We start from the raw sequence: 24,217 nt of genomic DNA, 5'->3' as shown, positions 1-24,217 counted from the left end.
CTTGTGATACTGACAGCAGTATGGTCTGTACCTAGTGATACTGACAGCAGTATGATCTATACCTAGTGATACTGACAGCAGTGTTGTCTGTACCTAGTGATACTGACAGCAGTATGGTCTGTACCTAGTGATACTGACAGCAGTATGGTCTATACCTAGTGATACTGACAGCAGTGTGGTCTGTACCTTGTGATACTGACAGCAGTATGGTCTGTACCTAGTGATACTGACAGCAGTATGATCTATACCTAGTGATACTGACAGCAGTGTTGTCTGTACCTAGTGATACTGACAGCAGTATGGTCTGTACCTAGTGATACTGACAGCAGTATGGTCTGTACCTTGCGTCAGAAATTCAGCGCTATCGCCAGTTCTTTGTATTTTATTACCCGTAATGCAATTTACTGATTTGATAGCATCTATGCACATTTTCATTGAGTTACTGACCAAAATCTCGTTTGTTGCACGTTTGAAGCATTTTATTTTGAGCATACACATGTACACTTATCAACATATCACCGCAAGTTTACGTCCCTTGCAGGGCTCAACATGAACTTCTTTTCCTACTTGTCCATTCGGACAAGGGACAAAGATATTTACTTGTCCGAACTTCAACTTCACTTGTCCCAAAAATTTTCCAAAAAAAAAAATATAATATTGTCAACTTGAAAACTTTATTTAATTTACTTAATATATAGTCCATTTTTATACCTGCTTGGTTGATTTTTTATCATATTCTCTTGATAAAAACAACAAACACATAAAGCAAAATTTTATCTAGACTTCCTGTATTGAATGATTGAAAGTAGTACACAATAAGTGAACACCGATCCCGATCGAGTGTGATTCAGCTAGTTTACATAGCGATTGATATCGGGATCGAAGTTCATTTTCCATGCATTACTTCTGACTCTGAACTACTGATCACAGGAGTTTGAAATTTTATCAATAAAATTAACTTTATTGATAAAATTTCAAACTCCTGTGTACCGATAAACTTTTCACAAAATTGTTTGGAGACTTCTTTACATAAAAAAAAAGCACTTGTGCAATCGGACAAGTGCCTATCAATATTCACTTGTCCGAAATGTTTTTCCACTGGTGCCGGACAAGCGGACAAACGTTAATGTTGACCCCTGCCTTTTCGGGGTTTTTTTTGCGGTGAAAAGATTAATTTCTCTACCTTGGCCTTTTTGATTTTCTTATCTATAACTTTGACATTTGGTTTTTATTTTGCCATCAATTGCACTCAACTACAATAACACCCCAGGGTTAGACAGAGCGTATACTTGTTTTAAATCATTTTAAATAATTGGCTCTATATAATTTACAGTTGTAACCAAGCTCTTACATTTGGTGGCACAAAGAAGGAAAACTGGGCTATTCATGGATTGTGGTTAACACTGTAAAAGGAGATAATTAAAATTACTGGTTGAAAGGTTTATAACAGTATTAAAGTAAAAATATTTTGGACAACAAAGTTTTTCTTTCAGACAAGTGAAAGTTTAAGTTTTCTTGCCCAAAGAGCAAGTGAGGTAAAACCTTAATGTCTATCCCTGATTTTTTGATAATAAATACTAAAGCCACTGAACATTAAAAAAATGTAGAGGGTGTGTGTGTGATGACCACAATGATCAGGACTTTTATTGTAAAACAATTGATCATTTAGTGTCCCCACACAGCCTTTGGCATTGTCTTGTCAGATCACAGAATAAACAAACAGGTGACAAAAGAAAACACAAGACACATTCAATTTATTGCAACAAAGGAGTTTTGCCACTTTTGATTGTTTTTTTCCTCCCGTCACTTTTAAAAAAGACTCACCATTAGGGAATATGGCAAACGTCCACCCCAAGCACTGTATATTGTTTTTTTTTAATGAAATATTTTCTAGAAAAATTATTGATGTATGCATTGTTTTATAATGTTTATTATTATATTGTTGTCTTAGTCTACAATATTTATATGTGTCTCAATTTTATACATTGTACAGCATTGCAGATATTGGATGAGAGCATTTCATCACCAACACAAAAGTTAAGGACAGGTGGACTCCGTCGAGCTTCTTGTATGATATTTTTAATATGAAATTTCAATATTATATATCTTTGTATTATGTGACTGGAATTTATTATAACTAATTGCTATTTACAAACAGATTCATTAAGATGAATGAAATATTTTTTTTGCATTTAGATGCACCAAAGTCTCTCACATCCAGCTCCAAGTATGACACAGCAGTACAGTTTACACCCACCACAATGCATCAACTCTCTCAGGGTGAGGTAAGACTTACACACAATACATCAACTCTCTCAGAATGAGGTAAGATTTACACACAACACATCAACTCTTTTAGAATGAGGTAAGACTTACACACAACACATCAACTCTCTCAGAATGAGGTAAGATTTACACACAACACATCAACTCTTTTAGAATGAGGTAAGATTTACACACAAGACATCAACTCTCTCAGAATGAGGTAGGATTTACACACAACACACCAACTCTCTCAGAATGAGGTAAGATTTACACACATCAACTCTCTCAGAATGAGGAAAGGAAGCAGTGACAGAAAATTTCCAGTGCTACAGAATCATAATCGTCCTTTCCATTGATAGAGAATGAAAGACAACTGTAGACTTCTGTCAAGTATTGTGCATAGTGTGCATGTGTAGTGCACTTCCCCAATATTGAGTAGGAATCCTGAAAGAGCGTTTGTTAAGTAATATTCATGTTTGATGCTAACAATTGGTATGTAGGGTCCCTCTATCTGGTCATTGATCATACACTGATGGTATGAGACCACCGCACAGATATAACCTAAATGGTTTGATTTGTGAGCAGTATTTAAGTATCAGAATTCAAATTGAATGTAAATTAGCTTTTGTTTTGACATGCCAGAAAATGGTGCAAAATACACTGTACATGTATGTGTAAATTGTCAGGATTAAAGATAGGTGAACGGTATGTGGAAATTGTACATTACAGTACAACCAAATTAGTTGACTTAAAAAATTAGCTTTCTTCAACTGTTTGTTGAGGAGTGAATAACAAAATCCAATTGAGATAAAAATAAACTTATTTCTGATTTATGTTGGGTTTTCTGTTGAATGTAGGCATGCTTATCAAGATTCCTTTGAATTTTACATTGACTTCTAATTGACTTCGAGAAACTAGTTACCTCTGATTTAATACTAGGGGAATTCATGATAAATTAACTTCAAGAACAGGATGATTTTATTGGGTCTTTTTGCTGACATTTCAGTTTACAACCAAGCTGTCATATGGGTACAAGTTTTAGTAAGTTTTGATGGGCCGATCACAACTTTAGACAAATATGGCAGATGACACAAAGAACGTGTGGAAAATACATTTGTACATGTACAGTAAAACCTGCTTTATCCTACACCTCTGTAATCCGTTTTACTGGACATTCTGACCTTTATTTTCAATTTCATATTTTCATTGTTTCGTACACTGTTTATTTCGACACACTTATTCCGACAACATTTGTCGACCTCCCAATGTCAGGTTAGGCAGGCACCGTTGTAGGAGGTTCGTTTTGAAAGTTTTTTTTATTGAATTTTGAACTCGAAACTTAAACCTGGAAAAAGTGATAATCCTTTTAGTCCTATGACTTGCTCACATCCCCCACGTGAGAATTCCTTGGAGAGAAAATGTGCACTTTACAAGGTAGTACATGGTAGCTTATTGTGTGAATTTGAACAGTGCAAAAGGTTATTTCAGATTTTCTTACTGAAGCAATGACAGTAAGACACGTAGAATCAGAAAGCAGGAATAACTCGACCGTAAACTATATAGGCTTCTTCTCCTGAGCTAATTTCTTCCTTCTGTCGTGTAGAGATCTGCTGACAAGTATAGGCCTACGTACATTGAAAATTTATGTACATTTATATATTCTGAATTGAATTCTTTCTTTGGATCTTTAGAGTCAGTTTGGAAGACACTTGGCAAGTTCTACAATGTATGGACAGTCCTTGATCGCAAATCTGGTATGTTTCTTATCTTTAATGTATTTTGATATCTTATGCTATGCTTCTTTAGTAGATATTTTTTGTTTCACATGTCTGCCAATGTTTCCAGGGAGAAGACGAAACAGAAGAAATTACCACCACCAATGTTAATCTCTTGCTGGAGGAAGACCCCGGAGTATCAGGTGTGAATATGATGTCACCTGTAATGATATCTGATTGTGTGTTGTTGTGTTGTGGGAGTATCAGGTGTGAATATGATGTTACCTGTGTAATGATATCTGATTGTGTTGTGTTGTGGGAGTATCAGGTGTGAATATGATGTTACCTGTGTAATGATATCTGATTGTGTGTTGTTGTGTTGTGGGAGTATCAGGTGTGAATATGATGTTACCTGTGTAATGATAACTGATTGTGTGTTGTTGTGTTGTGGGAGTATCAGGTGTGAATATGATGTTACCTGTGTAATGATATCTGATTGTGTGTTATTGTGTTGTGGGAGTATCAGGTGTGAATATGATGTTACCTGTGTAATGATATCTGATTGTGTGTTGTTGTGTTGTGGGAGTATCAGGTGTGAATATGATGTTACCTGTGTAATGATAACTGATTGTGTGTTGTTGTGTTGTGGGAGTATCAGGTGTGAATATGATGTTACCTGTAATGATATCTGATTGTGTGGTGTTGTGTTGTGGGAGTATCAGGTGTGAATATGATGTTACCTGTGTAATGATATCTGATTGTGTGTTGTTGTGTTGTGGGAGTATCAGGTGTGAATATGATGTTACCTGTGTAATGATATCTGATTGTGTGGTGTTGTGTTGTGGGAGTATCAGGTGTGAATATGATGTTACAGACCCTGAAACGTGCTACTACACCTTAAAAACGAACCGAACCGTTCCGTGCAAGAAACGAACCGTACCGTTCAAGAAACGTACCGTACCGTGCAAAAAACGAACCGTACCGTTCAAGAAGTGTACCGTACCGTGCAAGAAACGAACCGTACCGTTCAGAAAGCGTGCAGGATAATATTATGCAAACCCCGCCCCCAAAAGCCCGAAAGCGTACCGTACCGTGCAGAAAGCGTGCAATTTATGTCACGTGACCCACTCTTTCAGCCACAGTATATTATTTTCACAATGGCGCCCGATGGGAAAGGAGGTCGTAGACTATCGCTGGCTATTCGAAGCATTATCCTCAAACATCACGAAGCTGGTTTATCAACTGTGAAAATCACCGATCTTTGATATTCTTTTTTTTTAAAAATTACTTTCCGTAAATGTCACATTGTTTCAGTGTATGTATGTTATCAACAAGTACTCAAGTTTTGACTGAATTATGCATAAAAATTCGTTTTATACTGTGAACTGTTAACAGAAATAGACGTCAGATCACTGCACGGATTTTGCATGCATGCTTCTGCAGCCAGTCCTGTGTACTGTGGATGTATATTTCACTTGCAGACTTTTAAAGAGTGAACCAAGGGGCATTTCGTTGTTTTAACGGAATTTCTGTTTCAATCAATTCTTTTAAATTCAAGGGTGAAGTTAACTACAATACTGTAATGGTACTTACAAGTAGCCTATTTAATTTCTTCATATAATCAGGGACGTCGACGTCCCTGATAATGCTACTACACGTATGGCACAGGGCTTGCCGTAAGAAGATGAAATTGATATTTGTAGCGTTAATGTATTCAATATGTACTTTCCTACGTACAGTGTCTGAATCATATGAGAAATTTCTAGACCGATTAGAAAAATTGTCACGTTCTACACTGTAATATTTTCATTACTTTATTAGCAATAATTTTGACATATCTTTTTCTCTTCTACATTGATAACGACCCATATAGATAGATGTAGATTGGCGGATTTATTATATACACTAATAAACAATTTTTAATTACATCGACAGAGAAATAAATAGATACATACATGTGTAAAAGAATGTAAACAAGTTAAATTGATGCAAAGCATCAAATCGGCCGCAAAAAATTATTCATTTCAGCATTTTCAAGTATTTCAACAATATATAGAAAAGGTATATGAAACATTTTTATTGCAAACTACACACTTGCCTTACTTTTCTGTTAATTTTTTTTAAATTCAATTTTCAGTGATCAAAAATAAAGTCAGGGAAATGAAAATCGGACTTCGCGTGATAAAGGATAGGAATATATATTATATGTATTATCATCAATTTATTTGATTCAAAGACAAATGCAACAGATATCTAACATTATTAATTATGAATGACTGAATGCTGACAAAAAAGGACGTACAAACTTCACGTGCAGATATCCTGGATCTTTCATAATGCCGATGATAAATCACAATAAATGTGAAGTGCAGAAAATAATCATTGTGTCATTTGCGACTTTAGTGTATTCAAAACAAAATTCACTTCTTCTTAAAAACTTTTCCAATTTAGGCACTGTAATTTATATCCGGAAACTTAATACGCTTTGTTTTTACACTTACGCACGCCCATGTCGGGGAGCAGTTCATGTAACAACTTTTTATAAAATCGTAAATTAATAAATGTCTGATGAGAAATGAAAAACAAATTGAAACGTAATAACAACCATTAAGACTTAGACTTAAGCAAATTCTAAAAACTTTTATTCATAACTTTTATGTACGTTATCAATATGGAATTATTCCATCGAAGCAATCAAAAATAACGTCTCATTTCCCCATGTGCACATTCTAACACAACCACAAATCCTGCAGCCGATAATCAAAGAGCCGAATAAGACCGATCGAGTGAAAACAAACTATCGAAACGTACAATTTACACGAAGTCAAAGCGTTCAGGCCACGCCCACCTCATTAATAAAACGTGCAAACCGTTCACAAAGCGTGCAGCTATTTTTAGCAAACCGTACCGTGCAAGAAGTGAACCGTACCGTTCAAGAAGCGTACCGTACCGTGCAAGAAACGAACCGTACCGTTCAAGAAACGAACCGTACCGTTCAGAAAACGAACCGTACCGTTCATAAAGCGTACCGAACCGTACCGTGCAACTGGTGTAGTAGCACGTTTCAGGGTCTGTACCTGTGTAATGATATCTGATTGTGTGTTGTTGTGTTGTGGGAGTATCAGGTGTGAATATGATGTTACCTGTGTAATGATATCTGATTGTGTGTTGTTGTGTTGTGGGAGTATCAGGTGTGAATATGATGTTACCTGTGTAATGATATCTGATTGTGTGTTGTTGTGTTGTGGGAGTATCAGGTGTGAATATGATGTTACCTGTGTAATGATATCTGATTATGTTGTGTTGTGGGAGTATCAGGTGTGAATATGATGTTACCTGTGTAATGATATCTGATTGTGTGTTGTTGTGTTGTGGGAGTATCAGGTGTGAATATGATGTTACCTGTGTAATGATATCTGATTGTGTGTTGTTGTGTTGTGGGAGTATCAGGTGTGAATATGATGTTACCTGTGTAATGATATCTGATTGTTTGTTGTGTTGTGGGAGTATCAGGTGTGAATATGATGTTACCTGTGTAATGATATCTGATTGTGTGTTGTTGTTGTGTTGTGGGAGTATCAGGTGTGAATATGATGTTACCTGTGTAATGATATCTGATTGTGTGTTGTTGTGTTGTGGGAGTATCAGGTGTGAATATGATGTTACCTGTGTAATGATATCTGATTGTGTGTTGTTGTTTTGTGGGAGTATCAGGTGTGAATATGATGTTACCTGTGTAATGATATCTGATTGTGTGTTGTTGTTGTGTTGTGGGAGTATCAGGTGTGAATATGATGTTACCTGTGTAATGATATCTGATTGTGTTGTTGTGTTGTGGGAGTATCAGGTGTGAATATGATGTTACCTGTGTAATGATATCTGATTGTGTTGTTGTTGTGTTGTGGGAGTATCAGGTGTGAATATGATGTTACCTGTAATGATATCTGATTGTGTGGTGTTGTGGGAGTATCAGGTGTGAATATGATGTTACCTGTGTAATGATATCTGATTGTGTGTTGTTGTGTTGTGGGAGTATCAGGTGTGAATATGATGTTACCTGTAATGATATCTGATTGTTTGGTGTTGTGTTTCAGCTAGGTCATTGTTTGCTCTGTTGTAGCGTGTCGAGAGATGTACAGAGATTTCCTCCAGTGTATGAGGACCAAGCCCTCAGAGACACAAGCGTTCGACCTCCTGAAGGAATACGAGGCTGTGTGTCAGGAGCAGGTCACTCTACTGTATAAACTGATCAAAAGGGCAGCCAGTCGCAATGAACCCAAGTAAGGCTACGGTACCATTGATAAAAAAAGAACAGCCAGTGATTTTTTTTGGGCCAAAATGCCACCGATATTCGGCTGTTTCCCCTCACAAAAATTAGTTATTTTTTCCCAATTATATATATGTGTTTTCCCAATTTTTAATTTAGGGAAATTAGGCCATTTAAAAAAAAGGTTACCGTATATTGCTGACAAAGAGTAAATACGTTTTTTTCTTCAGTTTTATTCTCCAAACCACTGCACATGCAAAAAGCTTTTGTAAATTGTAAAGAATATGTAAAACAATGAAGGCATCCATATAAGCAGATATGCAGCGAAGTATATAGTTTCAGATACACATTAAGCCATATTGTTGACACTTTCATGTTTGACCACCATTATATGTAGGATCAGGCTAATAACAGGAAGTGTCCAACAGTATAGGGTTTTACTAAAATCCGAAAAATACAAACAGGAGAGACATTCTGGAAACTTGATTATTAATATAATATATACAAGATTATGGGTACAATTGCTGGTGAATCAATAATTTATTATTTTCTTTATGATATTAGACAATAAGTACTTCTTAGAAAAAGGAAATGATATTTATACAAGGTGTGACTTCCAATACATATTTATTTTATGATTTTAAATCAGATCTGAAATAAACCTCAAACAAAAAAATTGTTATTTGATTATTTTATGCATCTTTACCATTTTAATTTACTATCGGTGATTTTTTCCCAATTTGAGGAAAATGTCGCTAATTTTTCCCAATTCAAAAGGAGGGGTGGTAGTTTGAAAAACCAAAAAAAAAATCACTGACAGCATATACAAATGTAATTAGATTAAAAGAGGTTATGGAACTAGAGGTTTCATTAAGAAATAAAACATGAAACACTTATTTTATGAAATGTAGAAAAGGAAAGATACATGTATCATTAAAAGGTTTTTAGGTGAATTAAAAGTATAGCTTTATGGGTAATTTTTATACCCCCGAGATTGAAGATCAGGGGGGGGGGGGGGGGGGGGGGGGGGGGGGGGGGGGGGGGCAGGCATATTGTTTTTGTCCTGTCTGTCATTCTGTCTGAAACTTTAACCTTGCTAATAACTTTTGAACAGTAAATGATAGAGCTTTGATATTTCACATGAGTATTCCTTGTGACAAGACCTTTCCGTGGGTACCAACATTTTTGACGCCGTGACCTTGGAGTTTGACCTACTTTTTGAAAACTTTAACCTTGCTAATAACTTTTGAACAATATGTGATAAAGCTTTGATATTTGACATTAGTATTCCTTGTGACAAGACCTTTCCGTGGGTACCAACATTTTTTACCCTTGACCTTGGAATTTGACCTACTTTTTGAAAACTTTAACCTTGCTAATAGATAGAACTTTGATATTTCACATGAGTATTCCTTGTTACAAGATCTTTCCGTTGGTATTGAACCTTTTGACCTTGACATTTGACCTACTTTAATTTTTTTTACATTGGTCATAACTTCTAAATGGTAAATATTATAGCTTTCATATTGTACATGAGCATTTCTTTTGACAAGATCTTTCTACTGGTACCAAGATATTTGCCCTTGTGACCTTGGCCATCTTCGGAATTGGCCATTATCGGGGGCATTTGTGTTTCACAAACACATCTTGTTCTCCAAGATAATTAAAGTAACGACTATAATCTAACTAAATTTTTTTGGTCACCAGTGTCTTGATGATATCTGTACATGAGTGTTCTCTGAATTGTTTTTTATGCATGCAGTGTGAAATCTGCTATGTAGGTCTGTTATATATATAATTGATTTTGTAGGTTCCAAAAGATATTTAACATGTTACATACCTTAGAAATGGAGAAACATACATGGCAGCTGATAAACGTTCTGTTTCACGATCGTTTGGAGAAGGAAGTGGAAGAAATGCAGATGGCTATGGATGATATTGTAAGTAACCATTGATGATGATCACTTTTCCTGTGTTTATGAAAATCGCATAGAATAACTACAAAATGTACAATAGCTTTTTCTTTTGTTTTGTTATTTATGCTATAGAATATTGTTAGGGATTGTATTGGTTAAAAGTATTATTTCAATATCCTATAAAATTCATTTCTACACACATATTTATGTTTTAGAACCAGCTAAGAAGTATATCTGCACGTTTTTGTTTGTTTTAGTACTTTCAGTACTTTGATTGTTTTAGAAACCTCTGACTAGTATATTTACATTTTTGTTTTAGTACTTTCACTACTTTGATTGTTTGTTTTAGAACCCTCTGAGTAGTATGAAGCAGAGTGAACAGCAAGCAGTGACCAAACTGTTTGAAAAGGACAGCACCATTAGAGAGAGCCAGGTAAGAATAAGAATTCCAGATACCCAGGAATGATCCCCCCTCCCCCATCTGTAAAATATTTACAGGGGGGAGGTCTCATTAGAGAGAGTTTGGTAAAAATTTCAGATACCCAGACGTCGATCAGTGAATTTTTTACGGGAGAGGGGGGGGGACAAAGAGGAGAATAAAGAATTCCTTTGTATAACCTGATATGTTTTTTAACAGGACCAGTGTTATATTCATTGTTGCCCAGCATGAGAAGAATACATTATTTCAATATAAGTTCATGCCTATTTACAATCTAATTAAAATCAGATCATCTCTAACCATTATACTGGTGAAGGATCTGACATCATTGCATTTGAGGTCATGTTATTTCACCTTTCACACTTGACCAATCAAATGATGGCTTTTGTTAACATGAAAGTTTTGCTTTTATATCGGAACACATTTGGTATTTATCATACTCGTGTCAATAATTACCAAGAAGAATGGGAGAATAATCGAAGAAGATGGCGGCCGTCATGAGTAATGTTAGAAAGCCACAGAAAATATATTTTAACGATAATTTATGTATAATATTAAGATCCTCCTTTGCATGAAAGGTATGTTTGTGTAAGTGTTTGATGTATTGTATGTAACCAAAAAAATTAATAAATTATAAAAAAAAAAACAAAGATCCTCCTTTGCTCATCTTCTAACACTGATATTTGGAATATATAGTTTTCCATAAACTTACAATACGAATACACTTCCATAAAACGATTCCTGATTGGTCCTTGATTCCTTGTCAAGCTATTGTTATTGGTCGAATATTTTATTGAATTATTCATGAGACTGGGGTCAATAACATGACCTGCAATGCTGTCAGATCCTTCTCCAGTGTAATGGTTGGAGAAGGCTAGATTTTGATTAAATAGTTGATATTTATAGAAGAATACACTATCAATATAAGTACCGTACATGTTTATTTATAGTTGGTGATTGATTGGTTGGAACACTGTGCCTTTGATGTCATGGATAACTATGGCGATGATGTCAAATTCTTCTCGGACAGAGCTGTAGCATGGTGATTTTTTATTTTGTAGAATTGAGTTCTTTGTCAATAGTATACAGGCTGATTTGATAATTGCATAGTGAAAGCAGATTTCTGAGGATTTATACCTGTCTAGTTTCATGTTTTGAAATTGACGAACACCTACATAGTTCAGATTATGCTGACCTGTAGATGTTATGTCAGTAGGATGATTTCATTTGATTTATTGTGTGTTAAAGGGAGAACACTCTACACAAACTGAGGAAATCAGGAGGGGCCACGTTTGGAAATGAGAGACCTCTGGTGACAGAGATGGTAAGATTTCGAGGAAATGATAAAGTTTACTTTTCTTTGCATTTCAAAATAGAAACGGTATGTTATAATCTGTACAAAGTTGTTTATTGTAAAAGTCCATAGAATTAAACGTAGACTATCATCTCACAGAATTAAACGTAGACTATCATCTCACAGAATTAAACGTAGACTGTCATCTCACAGAATTAAACGTAGACTGTCATCTCACAGAATTAAACGTAGACTATCATCTCACAGAATTAAACGTAGACTATCATCCCACAGAATTAAACGTAGACTATCATCCCACAGAATTAAACGTAGACTATCATCTCACAGAATTAAACGTAGACTATCATCCCACAGAATTAAACGTAGACTATCATCTCACAGAATTAAACGTAGACTATCATCTCACAGAATTAAACATAGACTATTATCTCACAGGATCCGGACGCTCCGTTCCGACAGAAGAAAATGTTAGATGACCTGGACCAGGAGGATGAGAGCAGACTTCTACAGTATTTATTTATCTGCCTACGTGCTGGACAAATAGACAAGGTAAAACTGGACAAAGAAACTAGGTAAAACCGGACAGGTAGAGAAGGTAAAACCAGACAAATAGGCATGGTAAAACGGGACAAGGAGTCAAGGTAAAACCGGACAAAGAGACAAGGTCAAACCGGACAAAGAGACAAGGTCAAACCGGACAAATATACAAGGTCAGAACAGACAAATAGGCAAGGTCAAACCAGACAAAGAGACAAGGTCAAACTGAACAAATAGTCAAGGTCAAACTGGACAGAGACAAGGTAAAACCGGACAAAGAGACAAGGTCAAACTGGACAAGTAGACGAGGTAAAACCGGACAAATAGACAAGGTCAAACTGGACCAAAAAAAGACCAGATCAAACTGGACAAAAAAAAAACAAGGTCAAACTGGACAAAGAGACAAGGTAAAGCCGGACAAATAAACAAGGTCAAACTGGACCAAAAAAAAAAGGACAAGGTCAAACTGGACAAAAAAAAGACAAGGTTAAACTGGACAAAAAGACAAGGTAAAGCCGGACAAATAGACAAGGTAAGTCGGACAAATAGACAAGGTCAAACTGGACCCTAAAAAAAGACAAGGTCAAACTGGACAAAAAAAGACAAGGTCAAACTGGACAAAAAGACAAAGTAAAGCCGGACAAATAGACAAGGTAAGTCGGACAAATAGACAAGGTCAAACTGGACCCTAAAAAAAGACAAGGTCAAACTGGACAAAAAAAGACAAGGTCAAACTGGACAAAAAGACAAAGTAAAGCTGAACAAAGAGACAAGGTAAAGCCGGACAAAAAAACAAGTTCAATCTGGACCAAAAAAAAAGAAGGTCAAATTAGAAGTTAGGGAAGAAAAATAAACAGATAGAATTTGTCAAATTTGACAAAGTAAAACTGAACAGACAGGTAAAATATGGAATGACGTATATATGCAGTGGTTTTGTAAAGAACAGCTTTGAATTGTTTGTGATGGGACTTGTACATGTGAACTGTCTGTTGCAGGCACAGGAAGTTTGTATTAGCCACGGTCAGGCTTGGAGGGCAGCCACGCTGGAAGGGTGGAAGCTGTATCATGACCCAAACTTTGAGGGTCCGAATGGACAGATTGACCCAGTGATTGGGAATCCCCATCGTGTGGTGTGGAAAAGCATGTGCTGGGCCATGGCGACTGATGTAAATAAATCTAGTCTTAGTACCGTATATATGGAATTTTTAGTGAATTGTAAATTTTGTGATTTTCCCATAAAAATGGGTATATATATTTTGCCAGAGCTAATTTTATTGACTTTATAATTCCAAGAAAGATCCCTCCAATACGTTAGCATCAATCAGTCTAATTTAAAAAAAAAATTCTACCCCCCTCCCCCACAACCTTCAAGTGGTAGGGGGCAACTCTCTCCACCACCTACCCCCTATTAGCACCTCGCACCTTCTAACCTACTGATACATTACAAGGAAAACGTGAATGGTTGGGATTTATTGGGGAACAGTATTAGAGAAAGGTGTGAATAGTGAGAGAAACATCAAAAGAGAACCTGTCAGCCTTTGTTCAAGTTTTGTCCCCCACCGCTACGTGGAAGGGGACATAGAAATACCGGTGTCCGTGCATCCATCCGTCCCACTTGACTTTGGGGATGTAACTCCTCTGAAACCTCTTAACAGCTTTTGTTCAAATTTAGTCACCGTATGTAGTTGATCATATTGCTCCACCAATTTGATTTGATAAATTTTACAGGAGTTATGGGACTGTTGAATTTGTACATGCTATGCTCTAGGAACACTTTGTGGATGCAACTCCTGAGACCGCTCTACGGATTTGTTCAAATTTTGCAGGATTGTTAGTTTCAATATGTAGTTGATCATATTCCACCGCAATTTTGATTCTACAAATTTTACATGAGTCAAGGGACTATATTTGCGGTGGCGGGGGACATACGACTACGCGTAGCAATCTTGTAATTTTGAAAAACTTTTTATTTAGTCAATGCATATTTCTTTTTTATCTAGCCCAAGTATGATATCTATGAGAAGAGTATCTACGGTGCTTTAAGTGGGAACCTGCGTGCTATGTTGCCTGTGTGTAAGACCTGGGCAGACCATGTGTGGGCTCACTACAAAGTGTTAGTGGACATCCGGGCTGAGACCGAGATCAGGACGATGTGTGCAGTGGAGACTAGTATGGACATTCCATCAGAGTACTGGGAACAACCGTGAGTGAAAATCATACGTAGTTCTTTACTTAAACCACACATAGTTCTCTACTAAAACCACACATAGTTTTCTACTAAAACCACACACAGTTCTCTACTAAAACCACACATAGTTTTCTACTAAAACCACACACAGTTCTCTACTAAAACCACGAACAGTTCTGTACTAAAACCACACATAGTTCTCTACTAAAACCACGCACAGTTCTGTACTAAAACCACACATAGTTTTCTACTAAAACCACACACAGTTCTGTACTAAAACCACGCACAGTTCTGTACTAAAACCACACACAGTTCTGTACTAAAACCACGCACAGTTCTGTACTAAAACCACGCACAGTTCTGTACTAAAACCACACACAGTTCTGTACTAAAACCACGCACAGTTCTGTACTAAAACCACGCACAGTTCTGTACTAAAACCACGCACAGTTCTGTACTAAAACCACGCACAGTTCTGTACTAAAACCACACACAGTTCTGTACTAAAACCATGCACAGTTCTGTACTAAAACCACACATAGTTCTCTACTAAAACCATGCACAGTTCTGTACTAAAACCATGCACAGTTCTGTACTAAAACCACGCACAGTTCTCTACTAAAACCACGCATAGTTCTCTACTAAAACCACGCATAGTTCTCTACTAAAACTTGTAGACAATCATTAGAGAAGATTTTACATCTATGCCAAGTGCATGTATTGAAACCTTGGAAATTGATTATGATATGATTATCAACTAAGCATTCTCTATAACAATTTCAGGACAGACCCAGAAACCATTTTCCATCGTGTGGAAGCTAGAGAGGTAACTATTAAATAAGTAGTTATGAAAGCTAATGAATTGATTATAGTAAATAGTGAAGTAGTTATGGAAACTAATGAGGTAATTATAGTAAATATGAAAATAATTATTGAAGCTAATGAAGTAATTAGGTAATTATTGAAGATAGGAAGATATGTACTACAGCTTGGGGTGTAGTGATTTTTAATTTTTTTTTTACGTCTTGTCGAGAATTTTTCACTCATATTGAAACGTCACCAGCTGTAGGTGAAGTACCACTAATCAGTACTCAGGGTCATAGCAGTGAGCGTTCGTTATCATGCCAATGCCTGCAGCGACACGGGATTTCCGTATTTTTAAGTTCATATCCGAAAGACGCGTGATTCTCATTTCTAAATGCCGAGAGTTTGGTGGAGCAATCACTACCTATGTTTATGTCTTAGGTTTGACACACCATTGCATGAACGGGGCTTGAACTCACGACCTCCCGCTTACAAAGCAAATGCTCTACCACTGAGCTATTGCGACCAGTATTGGGTGTATTGAAGTTAAGGGGGTAATTGCGAAAGTTAGTGAGATAATTATTGAAGGTATTGTTAATCAGGTGGACAAAGACAAAGAAAACACTAGTGGTACAATTTCCTTCATACAGGTACTATTGTATGAAATTAATTTGTAAGAGAATTCCAGTGATTTTCCAGCAATTTTAAACATAAGCATCATGATTGCTTGACGGTATATTTTGACTCATCATTCATGACAGAATTCATTGTGTGTGATCAATGGTCAATACGCTACATGTAGAATAATTTTGTTAATGAAGTGGTCCAGAATTCACTGTGTGCGATCAATTGACAATATGCTACGTGTAGTACATATAATATATTCCACAGATTTCCAGTGACTGTGAACTTGGCATAAATTTGTGCCACACAGAAGAAAACGTCTACAGTCTTTGGTCTGCACTGTCACTGAGTGTGAAGAAGTTTAATAAGCCTCTGTATAATTTCAGGTTGTCAGAAAGGAATCTCAAGATTTTTACCATGTGATTCAGAAGTGTGTCATCCTCGGGGATGTTGAAAGTGAGTGATGCTTTTTCATTTGATGTGAGATTTATACGGGCTGTAAAGGCTGAAAATTGTTAATATACATGTAATGTCAACCCTGATTTATAGCTGTCAGAAATTTTACGAATTGACCTATTTCTCCTTATTAGGCCCAGGAATAGACACTTTCACTATAGTGTATGAAAAAAAAAGAAAAGGAAATGATAGCCTACTGTGTTAGTGGCTGTTACTGTTGTCAATGTTTGACTATAGATTTAAAAAAATATAGAGCAGTACCTGCGTGTTAGAGCTAAGGGCTGTTCCATTAAAACATATGAGGTACCTGGGGAAGGCACTTTAAAATTTGGGTAACCACCCATAGAAGCATAAAAATGTAATGAGGGACCACTCACAGAAGCAATTTTAGATAGTGCGGCACCACCGATAGAAGTGAAATAAATGTGAAATACACTTTTTCTTTAAATTCAATATGTATGAATGACTATTTATAACCCCTGAATAGAGGTCTATTTTCAGATGTTCCCAAGCATGATAGTAAAGAGAAGAGTATCTTGGGTGTCATCACCATTCAAATAACTGGCCATCAATGAAGCTTGATCATAGAACCATCAATTTATTTTATCAAGACTGTCTTTCTTAAACATGATGAACTAAATTAATTTTATAAGTCTACCTGTTCATAAAAAGTCTAGTATTGTAAATGTTCAAAAACAACTATTAAAAGTTTTAAAATTGACTAGTATTTTGAGTATTAAAAATCAAGAAAATGTGTCTCTTTACGTAAATAAAATGATATTCTATGTTTCTTAGTCAATATATAAATTTACAACCTGCAACTTAAGATTTGTGAGGCTCTATTCTACCGTTTTCAACAATTTCGATAAATTCCAATTTCTCGATTCATATTTGTGCGCCATGTTTGATGTACTGAAGTTTCAACTTCCGATTGTCAAGTCATTTGCATGTCATATAAAGTAGTATTTACATCAATGGACAAGTATGGAGGCGAAAGCTATTTCGTCGGTATTGAAAAGGTTTGAATTTAATATCAAGTTAAAAACCGAACAGCAGAGTGTAAATTCTTTCTGCAACAATGATTTTCCTTTCTTTGTCGAAGTGGCTCAAGTAACTACATTTTCGCGCGGATTGCCAATGTTTAGCTTTTTCATTAGATCCACCTACGAGATTTCGGGATAACAAGCATGGCGGAGCAGACGAAGAATTTTGCATGCTGTACATTATATTTAATGAAAAACACCTTTATTAGACATGCCCGAGCACAAAGTTGTACTCCTTTTGGTGTAATTTGTAAACAACATTTGGGATGCAGAGTTTATTATCGGTTATTCATAAAATTATTTTGCACCATTACGGAGATCCTATGGAATTGTAGCCTCATCCCGAAAACGTCAGAATAAAAAAAAAATTGGACAGGGCTACATTATTGCAGCTAGAAAAAATCAAAAACCGTTTCAATGGACCACGAGCACGTTTCGTTTTCCATTTTGGACAAGGGAGATAATCCTAATTTCCGGTCGCTATAATTTTAGAGTCAAACTGGAAACAATAACCGGATCGTGGAACCTCATCGACCGAGATAAAACGGAGACAGAAAACGGCGTTTGTTTCACATTCTACTTTCAACCCTTCCCTTCTCTTGTTGCTTTCCTCTCAGTTTCGGTAAAAAATAAAGATTTTATCAAAACAACCACCCACAGATGCAGTTTTCTGGCAGTAGGTACCCACATATATGCAATGACAAGCACCCATAGATTTTTTTTTGATTGCCGTCCCCGGGTACCTCATATGTTTTAATGGAACAGCCCTAAAGCGATTCACTGTGGTTTTGCTTGGTTCTTTAGTAACACCCTGAACAGTAAGACTAAAAATCACTTAACTCTGGTCCACTGTAGCAGTGAATGTAATGTGAGAAGAAGGAGGTTCCAGCTGCGATTTTGTATTGCTTTGAGGAGTGTAAAACACATGGAAGATGTAATGATGTTACTGTTAAAGTGGTAGCATGAACAACTTTCTAATGAGTTACAAGTTTACATTCTCCGTGGTAGTTGAGATAGGTGCTGATTTTTTGTAAATCGCAATTCTAAGTTAAAAAACAACAAAAAACCACACATATGTAAGCTTATAACACGGGACATGCACTGACTTAAGATAAAATTTACATGCATACTAATACTTCCCTTTCTCTTTTGCATTTTTCTCAGAAGGGGATGAAGTTCAGCCTTTGCAAGGGGTCTTAACATTTGGTTTGAATGAATATGATTTACTGTACCAGAACTGGATTCCAAAACTACACCCCTCCCCCACCCCTATCCCCTCAGTAAAACAAGTTTTTGAGATATTTATCCTTTTGTAACAAGAAAACCTGTAGATAACATTTACCGTCTTCTTTTTGTAGAGCTACTAGAAGTAATGACGCAGTGGATTAGAGGACAAGAGAAGACGCTGCCGGAGCATTTAATCCGATTTATGGCACACATCGTGCTCTTTATACGCAGCACTCAGCAACGATACAATGTAACTAGAAATCGCAGCTCAAACGTTCAGTATTCTTTGAAAATGTAAATGGAAAACAAACTTCCAAGAAGTAAACATGCTTTGTGAAGTAATCCCATTATTGAATAAGTAGACCTTTCATTGCGATTCATTTTAAATATATTTTTTCATAAAAAGTGGCACCCGATTTTGGACCCATCTGATCAGTGTTGCTTTCTTTATCAGGAAGACAGCTGTAATCTGGTGTTGCTTTCTTTGTCAGGAAGACAGCTGTAATCTGGTGTTGCTTTCTTTGTCAGGAAAGACAGCTGTAATCTGGTGTTGCTTTCTTTGTCAGGAAGACAGCTGTAATCTGGTGTTGCTTTCTTTGACAGGAAGACAGTTGTAATCTGGTGTTGCTTTCTTTGACAGGAAGACAGCTGTAATCTGGGATTGCTTTCTTTGTCAAGAAGACAGCTGTAATCTGGTGTTGCTTTCTTTATCAGGAAGACAGCTGTAATCTGGTGTTGCTTTCTTTGTCAGGAAGACAGCTGTAATCTGGTATTGCTTTCTTTGTCAGGAAGACAGCTGTAATCTGGTATTGCTTTCTTTGTCAGGAAGACAGCTGTAATCTGGTGCTGGAGGCCTATGTGAAGTACCTGATCAATGACGATCACAAGGAACTGGTGTCTCACTATGTGTCCAAACTCCATCCCAAGGCTCAGGTCCACTGGTACGCCAAATTCCTGGAAGGTAACGTATCAGGCGGAGTAGAGACAGTGTAACATGGTTAAAGCTGGCACACTTATCACGAATTAACGGTTATAACGACATGATTTATATTCCTTATGTAGATAGATATACAAGAAACGGGGAACTCCTCGTAAATCATGAGCCGAAATTTTTGGGGAAGCATGTAGTGGCAGCCATGTTTCATTAGGGATTGATCACAATTGATCACAGATATTCCTCGGGACAGGGGCTTTGGGACCAAGGTCATTTTTGGAAAGGTCAACGTTACTCAGAACCTATACATAAATCTTATATAGAAGGATATAAGGAAAAAGTGCCTTAATTCAACAGCTATTGATCATATATTGCACAAATAAGTAACAGGCAAATGGCTTCCAGACATATTTCACTCACGGTCATTTTGTAAAGGTAAATGTCACTCAACATAAATGTACATGTATATCCTGTACATGAAAAAAAAAACTTCATTTCAGCAATATTTCAAAAGTTATTGATCATTGTGCGAGTCATTCGTCATATGAAGTAGTTCATTGGTTAGACGCAGTTTAGGGAGCAGTAGTTTTACTGATGTTATTGTTTAGAATGTTATACAGCAGTGTTAGGTTACAAATTTTTACAATTTCTCATTAACAAAAATTTTTGTGTAATTATACAAAGGATGACTATTTTATTGTTTATTTTTAGAGAAACTGATAAAAAAAAGTAAATGTTTATCGAGTGATTCACTTGTCACTTATTACATCATCACTGAATAGCACATAAGTAAAATGTATGTATGAGAATGCAGATACAATATGCTATATTAAAGCTTATATAATTCGTGTTTGTAGTGGAGATTTGATGTTATTTTTAGGAATCGCTAATGTGGATGATTATAATTCGTATTTGTAGTGGAGATTCGATGTTATTTTTAGGAATCGCTAATGTGGATGAGTATAATTCATATTTGTAGGGGAGATTTGATGTTATTTTTAGGAATCGCTAATGTGGATGAGTATAATTCGTATTTGTAGTGGAGATTTGATGTTATTTTTAGGAATCGCTAATGTGGATGAATATAATTCGTATTTGTAGCGGAGATTTTATGTTATTTTTAGGAATCGCTAATGCCAATGATTATAATTCGTATTTGTAGTGGAGATTTGATGTTATTTTTAGGAATCACTAATGTGGATGAGAAACAGATGTGTCTTCAGTTAGCGGAGGAGGTGAATCTGGACATCCCTCTGATCACGAAGACGGTGGTGGAAAACATCCGCAACAAAAGTGGAGGGGGACTGCCGGCCACGACTGACGTTAGTCTGGATGTCACTGTCACAGAGGTAATGATACTGTGGAGGACTTAGGATTGCTTATAATTTAGGGGAACGTTTATTTTAGTCACTTTCCGTAAGTGTGGCGACGTCTTATCAAATCTCAACAGTTTTAACGGAAACTACATTGCCCAGAGCTTTGCTAATGTGTTTAACTTCTTATCTGGGTAGTATTTTTACTATGACTGTTTAATTGATGAACTGATGTCTGAAAGAAATACAAGCTAAAGTAAATACTGGAAACTGCATGTTGAAAGTGAATCAATCTGAATTCCCCATCCGTCAATTCATAAAAAATATCCCGGTCAATCACGACACTTTCTGAAAGGTGCACTTCCACTCCAAGTTGTCAGTAGTGGTATCACTGGCAAATTTCCAGAGCAATCAAATCCTTTTTTGGAAAATTCAAACAGTAGAACCATTTCTTAGATTGGTATCTTGAATTTGAAACTCTTTTTATGTAATGTGTCTGTAGGCCAGGTGAAACTCGGGGGTAATGTACTCACAGAAACAAACACTAATGTATATACATTGCATGTGTATAATTATATTGATAAAGGGTTTACTGTATATGTGTACAGAATAGTGTATATATTGATAAAGGGTTTACTGTATGTGTACAGAATAGTGTATATATTGATAAAGGGTTTACAGTATGTATACAGAATAGTGTATATATTGATAAAGGGTTTACTGTACAGTGTATGTATGCATATTGACAATTCTAAGTGCAGGCTATGGTTATCTCTTTTATATCCATGCTAGATTTTATACTTTATACAGACAAACTGTTATCATTTTCCCCTGTAACATTTTCAGGAGGACAAGAAGAGAATAGCAGCCATTGACTGGCTCGTCTTTGACTCGGCCCAGAGGGCGGAGGCCATTAAGCAGGCCAATGCTGTGATGAGGGCTTTTATAGGTTAGTGTAGCAGCCATTGACTGGCTCATCTTTGACTTGGCCCAGAGGGTGGAGGCCATTAAACAGGCCAATGCTGTGATGAGGGCTTTTATAGGTTAGTGTAGCATCCATGAAGTGTTGTTTACTTATTCAGGTCAACAGGGGATGCTTACTCCTATATACAGATATATACATGTCAATCTTAACCTATTCCTGATAGACATTTGATAGATAACAGATATACACATGTAAATCTAACACATTATGTTTTTTTTTTTTCATTTTGAATTCTTTTTGCAGCTGTTCAGAAGCTTACTGCAGCCAGAGAAGTGTTTGACAAATTACCCATGGATTCTATAGACATTATATACAGGAACTGGCATGTACAGGTACAGAACAGATGTTGCACATGTTAATAAAAATGGTTTTTAGAGTCTATAAATTCTAATATACAATAATATATTGTCAAATATTATAAATTCTAATATACAATAATATATTGTCAAATATAATTTGACCAAAATACCTGTACATATATAATTATGCAGACTGATTTTTTGTAGACTGGAAATGATGACCTGCCAGCAGATGATGATAATGCCATCCGAGAATATCTGTGTATAAAGTCCTATTTGGTAAGGTTGTTATCTCATTATCTGTGTATAAAGTCCTGTATGGTAAGGTTGTTATCTGTGCATAAAGTCCTATGTGGTAAGGTTGTTTTTAGTTATTTAAAGACGAATAAAACATTCTTCTTTAACAATATTTGTACAGGAAGTCTGTCGTAAGTGCATGAATAAACATCATTAAAAATACTGCCACGGTGGTTTAGAGGTAGAGCGTTCACCCTGCATGCGGAAGGTCAGGGTTTGAACCCCGGCCGCGACAGACCTACATGTAAGTCGATAAAACAGGTAGTGACAGTTCCATCGCCAAACACTTAGCATCAGGTGTGAATGTTACGGGTCCTCGGAGATGATCTTAAAAACGGAAGTCCCGTGTCACAGTAGGTGTGGCACGCTAAAGAACCCTCACTGCTCAATGACCATAAGCACCGAGCATAGGCCTAGATTTGAAGCCCTTCACAAATCTTGGTGACGTCTCCAAATTAGTGCACAATTCTCGAGAGAGACGTTAAACAAGATACAACCAATCAATCATAATGAATCCCCTAACCCTTTAGTTTTATTGCATATCTAGTTAGCACAATGAATAGCAGTATCTAGTTTACAATCTGTAGATCATGAGTTCAAGTTCTTCAGGGGCTTTTGATTTATTTTTTTATTTTATGATGAAACTGCAAATTTTTTTGCTGTAATTAGGGAAACGATTATATATCAGATAAGAACTGTATTTGCCCACTAAAATCAACAGTCGTGATTTTGTTTCAAATTTAAATGTATGTTGTTTAGAGGATGAATTTAAATACAACTAGGTTATTATTCTCAGTGGGATGAAAATGATGAATTGGAATTTTGACATCACAAACACGCTGTTTTTTCACCATTTTTAATATTTTCATGTAAAACCACTAATTTTATTGCAACTTTTCTTCTAGAACACATTAGGTGCAGGCTTGGGCAAAATTCATGATTATAAATCATAGGTACATCTTTCCAGTAATCGTGCAGTGTACATGATAGTAAAATGTTCTTTGTCCAGAGCTATGCTCTACTGTTTCCTGAAAGAAAAATGTTCCCCAAAAATAGCATTTTATTTTAATTTGAGTTAGTTTGTGTCACTTTGGATGCTACAGTACGGCCAGCGCGGATCCCGTATTTTCCGCGCTCCCCCCCCCCTGCGGGATAGAGCTACCGCGGTATAGCTCAGGTAACCGTGCATATCCCGCGCTCCCCCGCGGTCCCGCTGTCCTCGCCGCGGTCTCACCTGTAGATGATTAATGCCATCAACAAACGCGAGTTATCTCCCGTTAACGTAAAAATATATATATATATACTGATCATAAACTGAAAACAGATCGTTTGTTCAGCAATACTATAAATAAATCATTAAATTGTCATATACATGTGCATGCATTGCTTGTAAAAACACATTTTACAAAAACTTCTCATGTTACCTTTATTGAACCATACATTCAATATAAGGGTAGATTACCATATACCAATGTCGGAAGATGACCATATACAAGTGCATATATAAACGCTTTATCCGTAAAACGGCAAAGGTAACGTCACGAAAACTGATTATCCCTGTCAGTATCAATCACATATTTGTGGCTTCATAAA

The 24,217-nt window shown here is 36.3% G+C and overlaps 1 protein-coding gene across 1 annotated transcript in view; it reads left to right on the top strand.

Annotated features, from left to right (window-relative positions):
• Positions 1-24,217, top strand: part of LOC125659970 (nuclear pore complex protein Nup107-like) — a 34,465-nt gene that overhangs the window by 1,998 nt on the left and 8,250 nt on the right. The window contains exons 4-23 of the mRNA XM_048891806.2: positions 1,994-2,068; positions 2,197-2,285; positions 3,957-4,019; positions 4,111-4,183; positions 8,101-8,260; positions 10,058-10,187; positions 10,513-10,596; positions 11,553-11,644; positions 11,851-11,926; positions 12,353-12,466; positions 13,450-13,620; positions 14,455-14,657; positions 15,426-15,468; positions 16,457-16,526; positions 18,928-19,046; positions 19,622-19,757; positions 20,916-21,079; positions 21,890-21,992; positions 22,272-22,360; positions 22,535-22,606. Of these exons, the coding sequence (XP_048747763.2) occupies positions 1,994-2,068; positions 2,197-2,285; positions 3,957-4,019; positions 4,111-4,183; positions 8,101-8,260; positions 10,058-10,187; positions 10,513-10,596; positions 11,553-11,644; positions 11,851-11,926; positions 12,353-12,466; positions 13,450-13,620; positions 14,455-14,657; positions 15,426-15,468; positions 16,457-16,526; positions 18,928-19,046; positions 19,622-19,757; positions 20,916-21,079; positions 21,890-21,992; positions 22,272-22,360; positions 22,535-22,606 (2,126 nt within the window). The remainder of the gene's footprint in view (positions 1-1,993; positions 2,069-2,196; positions 2,286-3,956; positions 4,020-4,110; positions 4,184-8,100; positions 8,261-10,057; positions 10,188-10,512; positions 10,597-11,552; positions 11,645-11,850; positions 11,927-12,352; positions 12,467-13,449; positions 13,621-14,454; positions 14,658-15,425; positions 15,469-16,456; positions 16,527-18,927; positions 19,047-19,621; positions 19,758-20,915; positions 21,080-21,889; positions 21,993-22,271; positions 22,361-22,534; positions 22,607-24,217) is intronic.

The sequence above is a fragment of the Ostrea edulis genome, chromosome 9 (genome assembly GCF_947568905.1).
Source record: "Ostrea edulis chromosome 9, xbOstEdul1.1, whole genome shotgun sequence".
Classification (NCBI taxonomy): Eukaryota; Metazoa; Mollusca; class Bivalvia; order Ostreida; family Ostreidae; genus Ostrea; species Ostrea edulis.
This window is presented reverse-complemented; position numbering and strand designations above follow the sequence as displayed.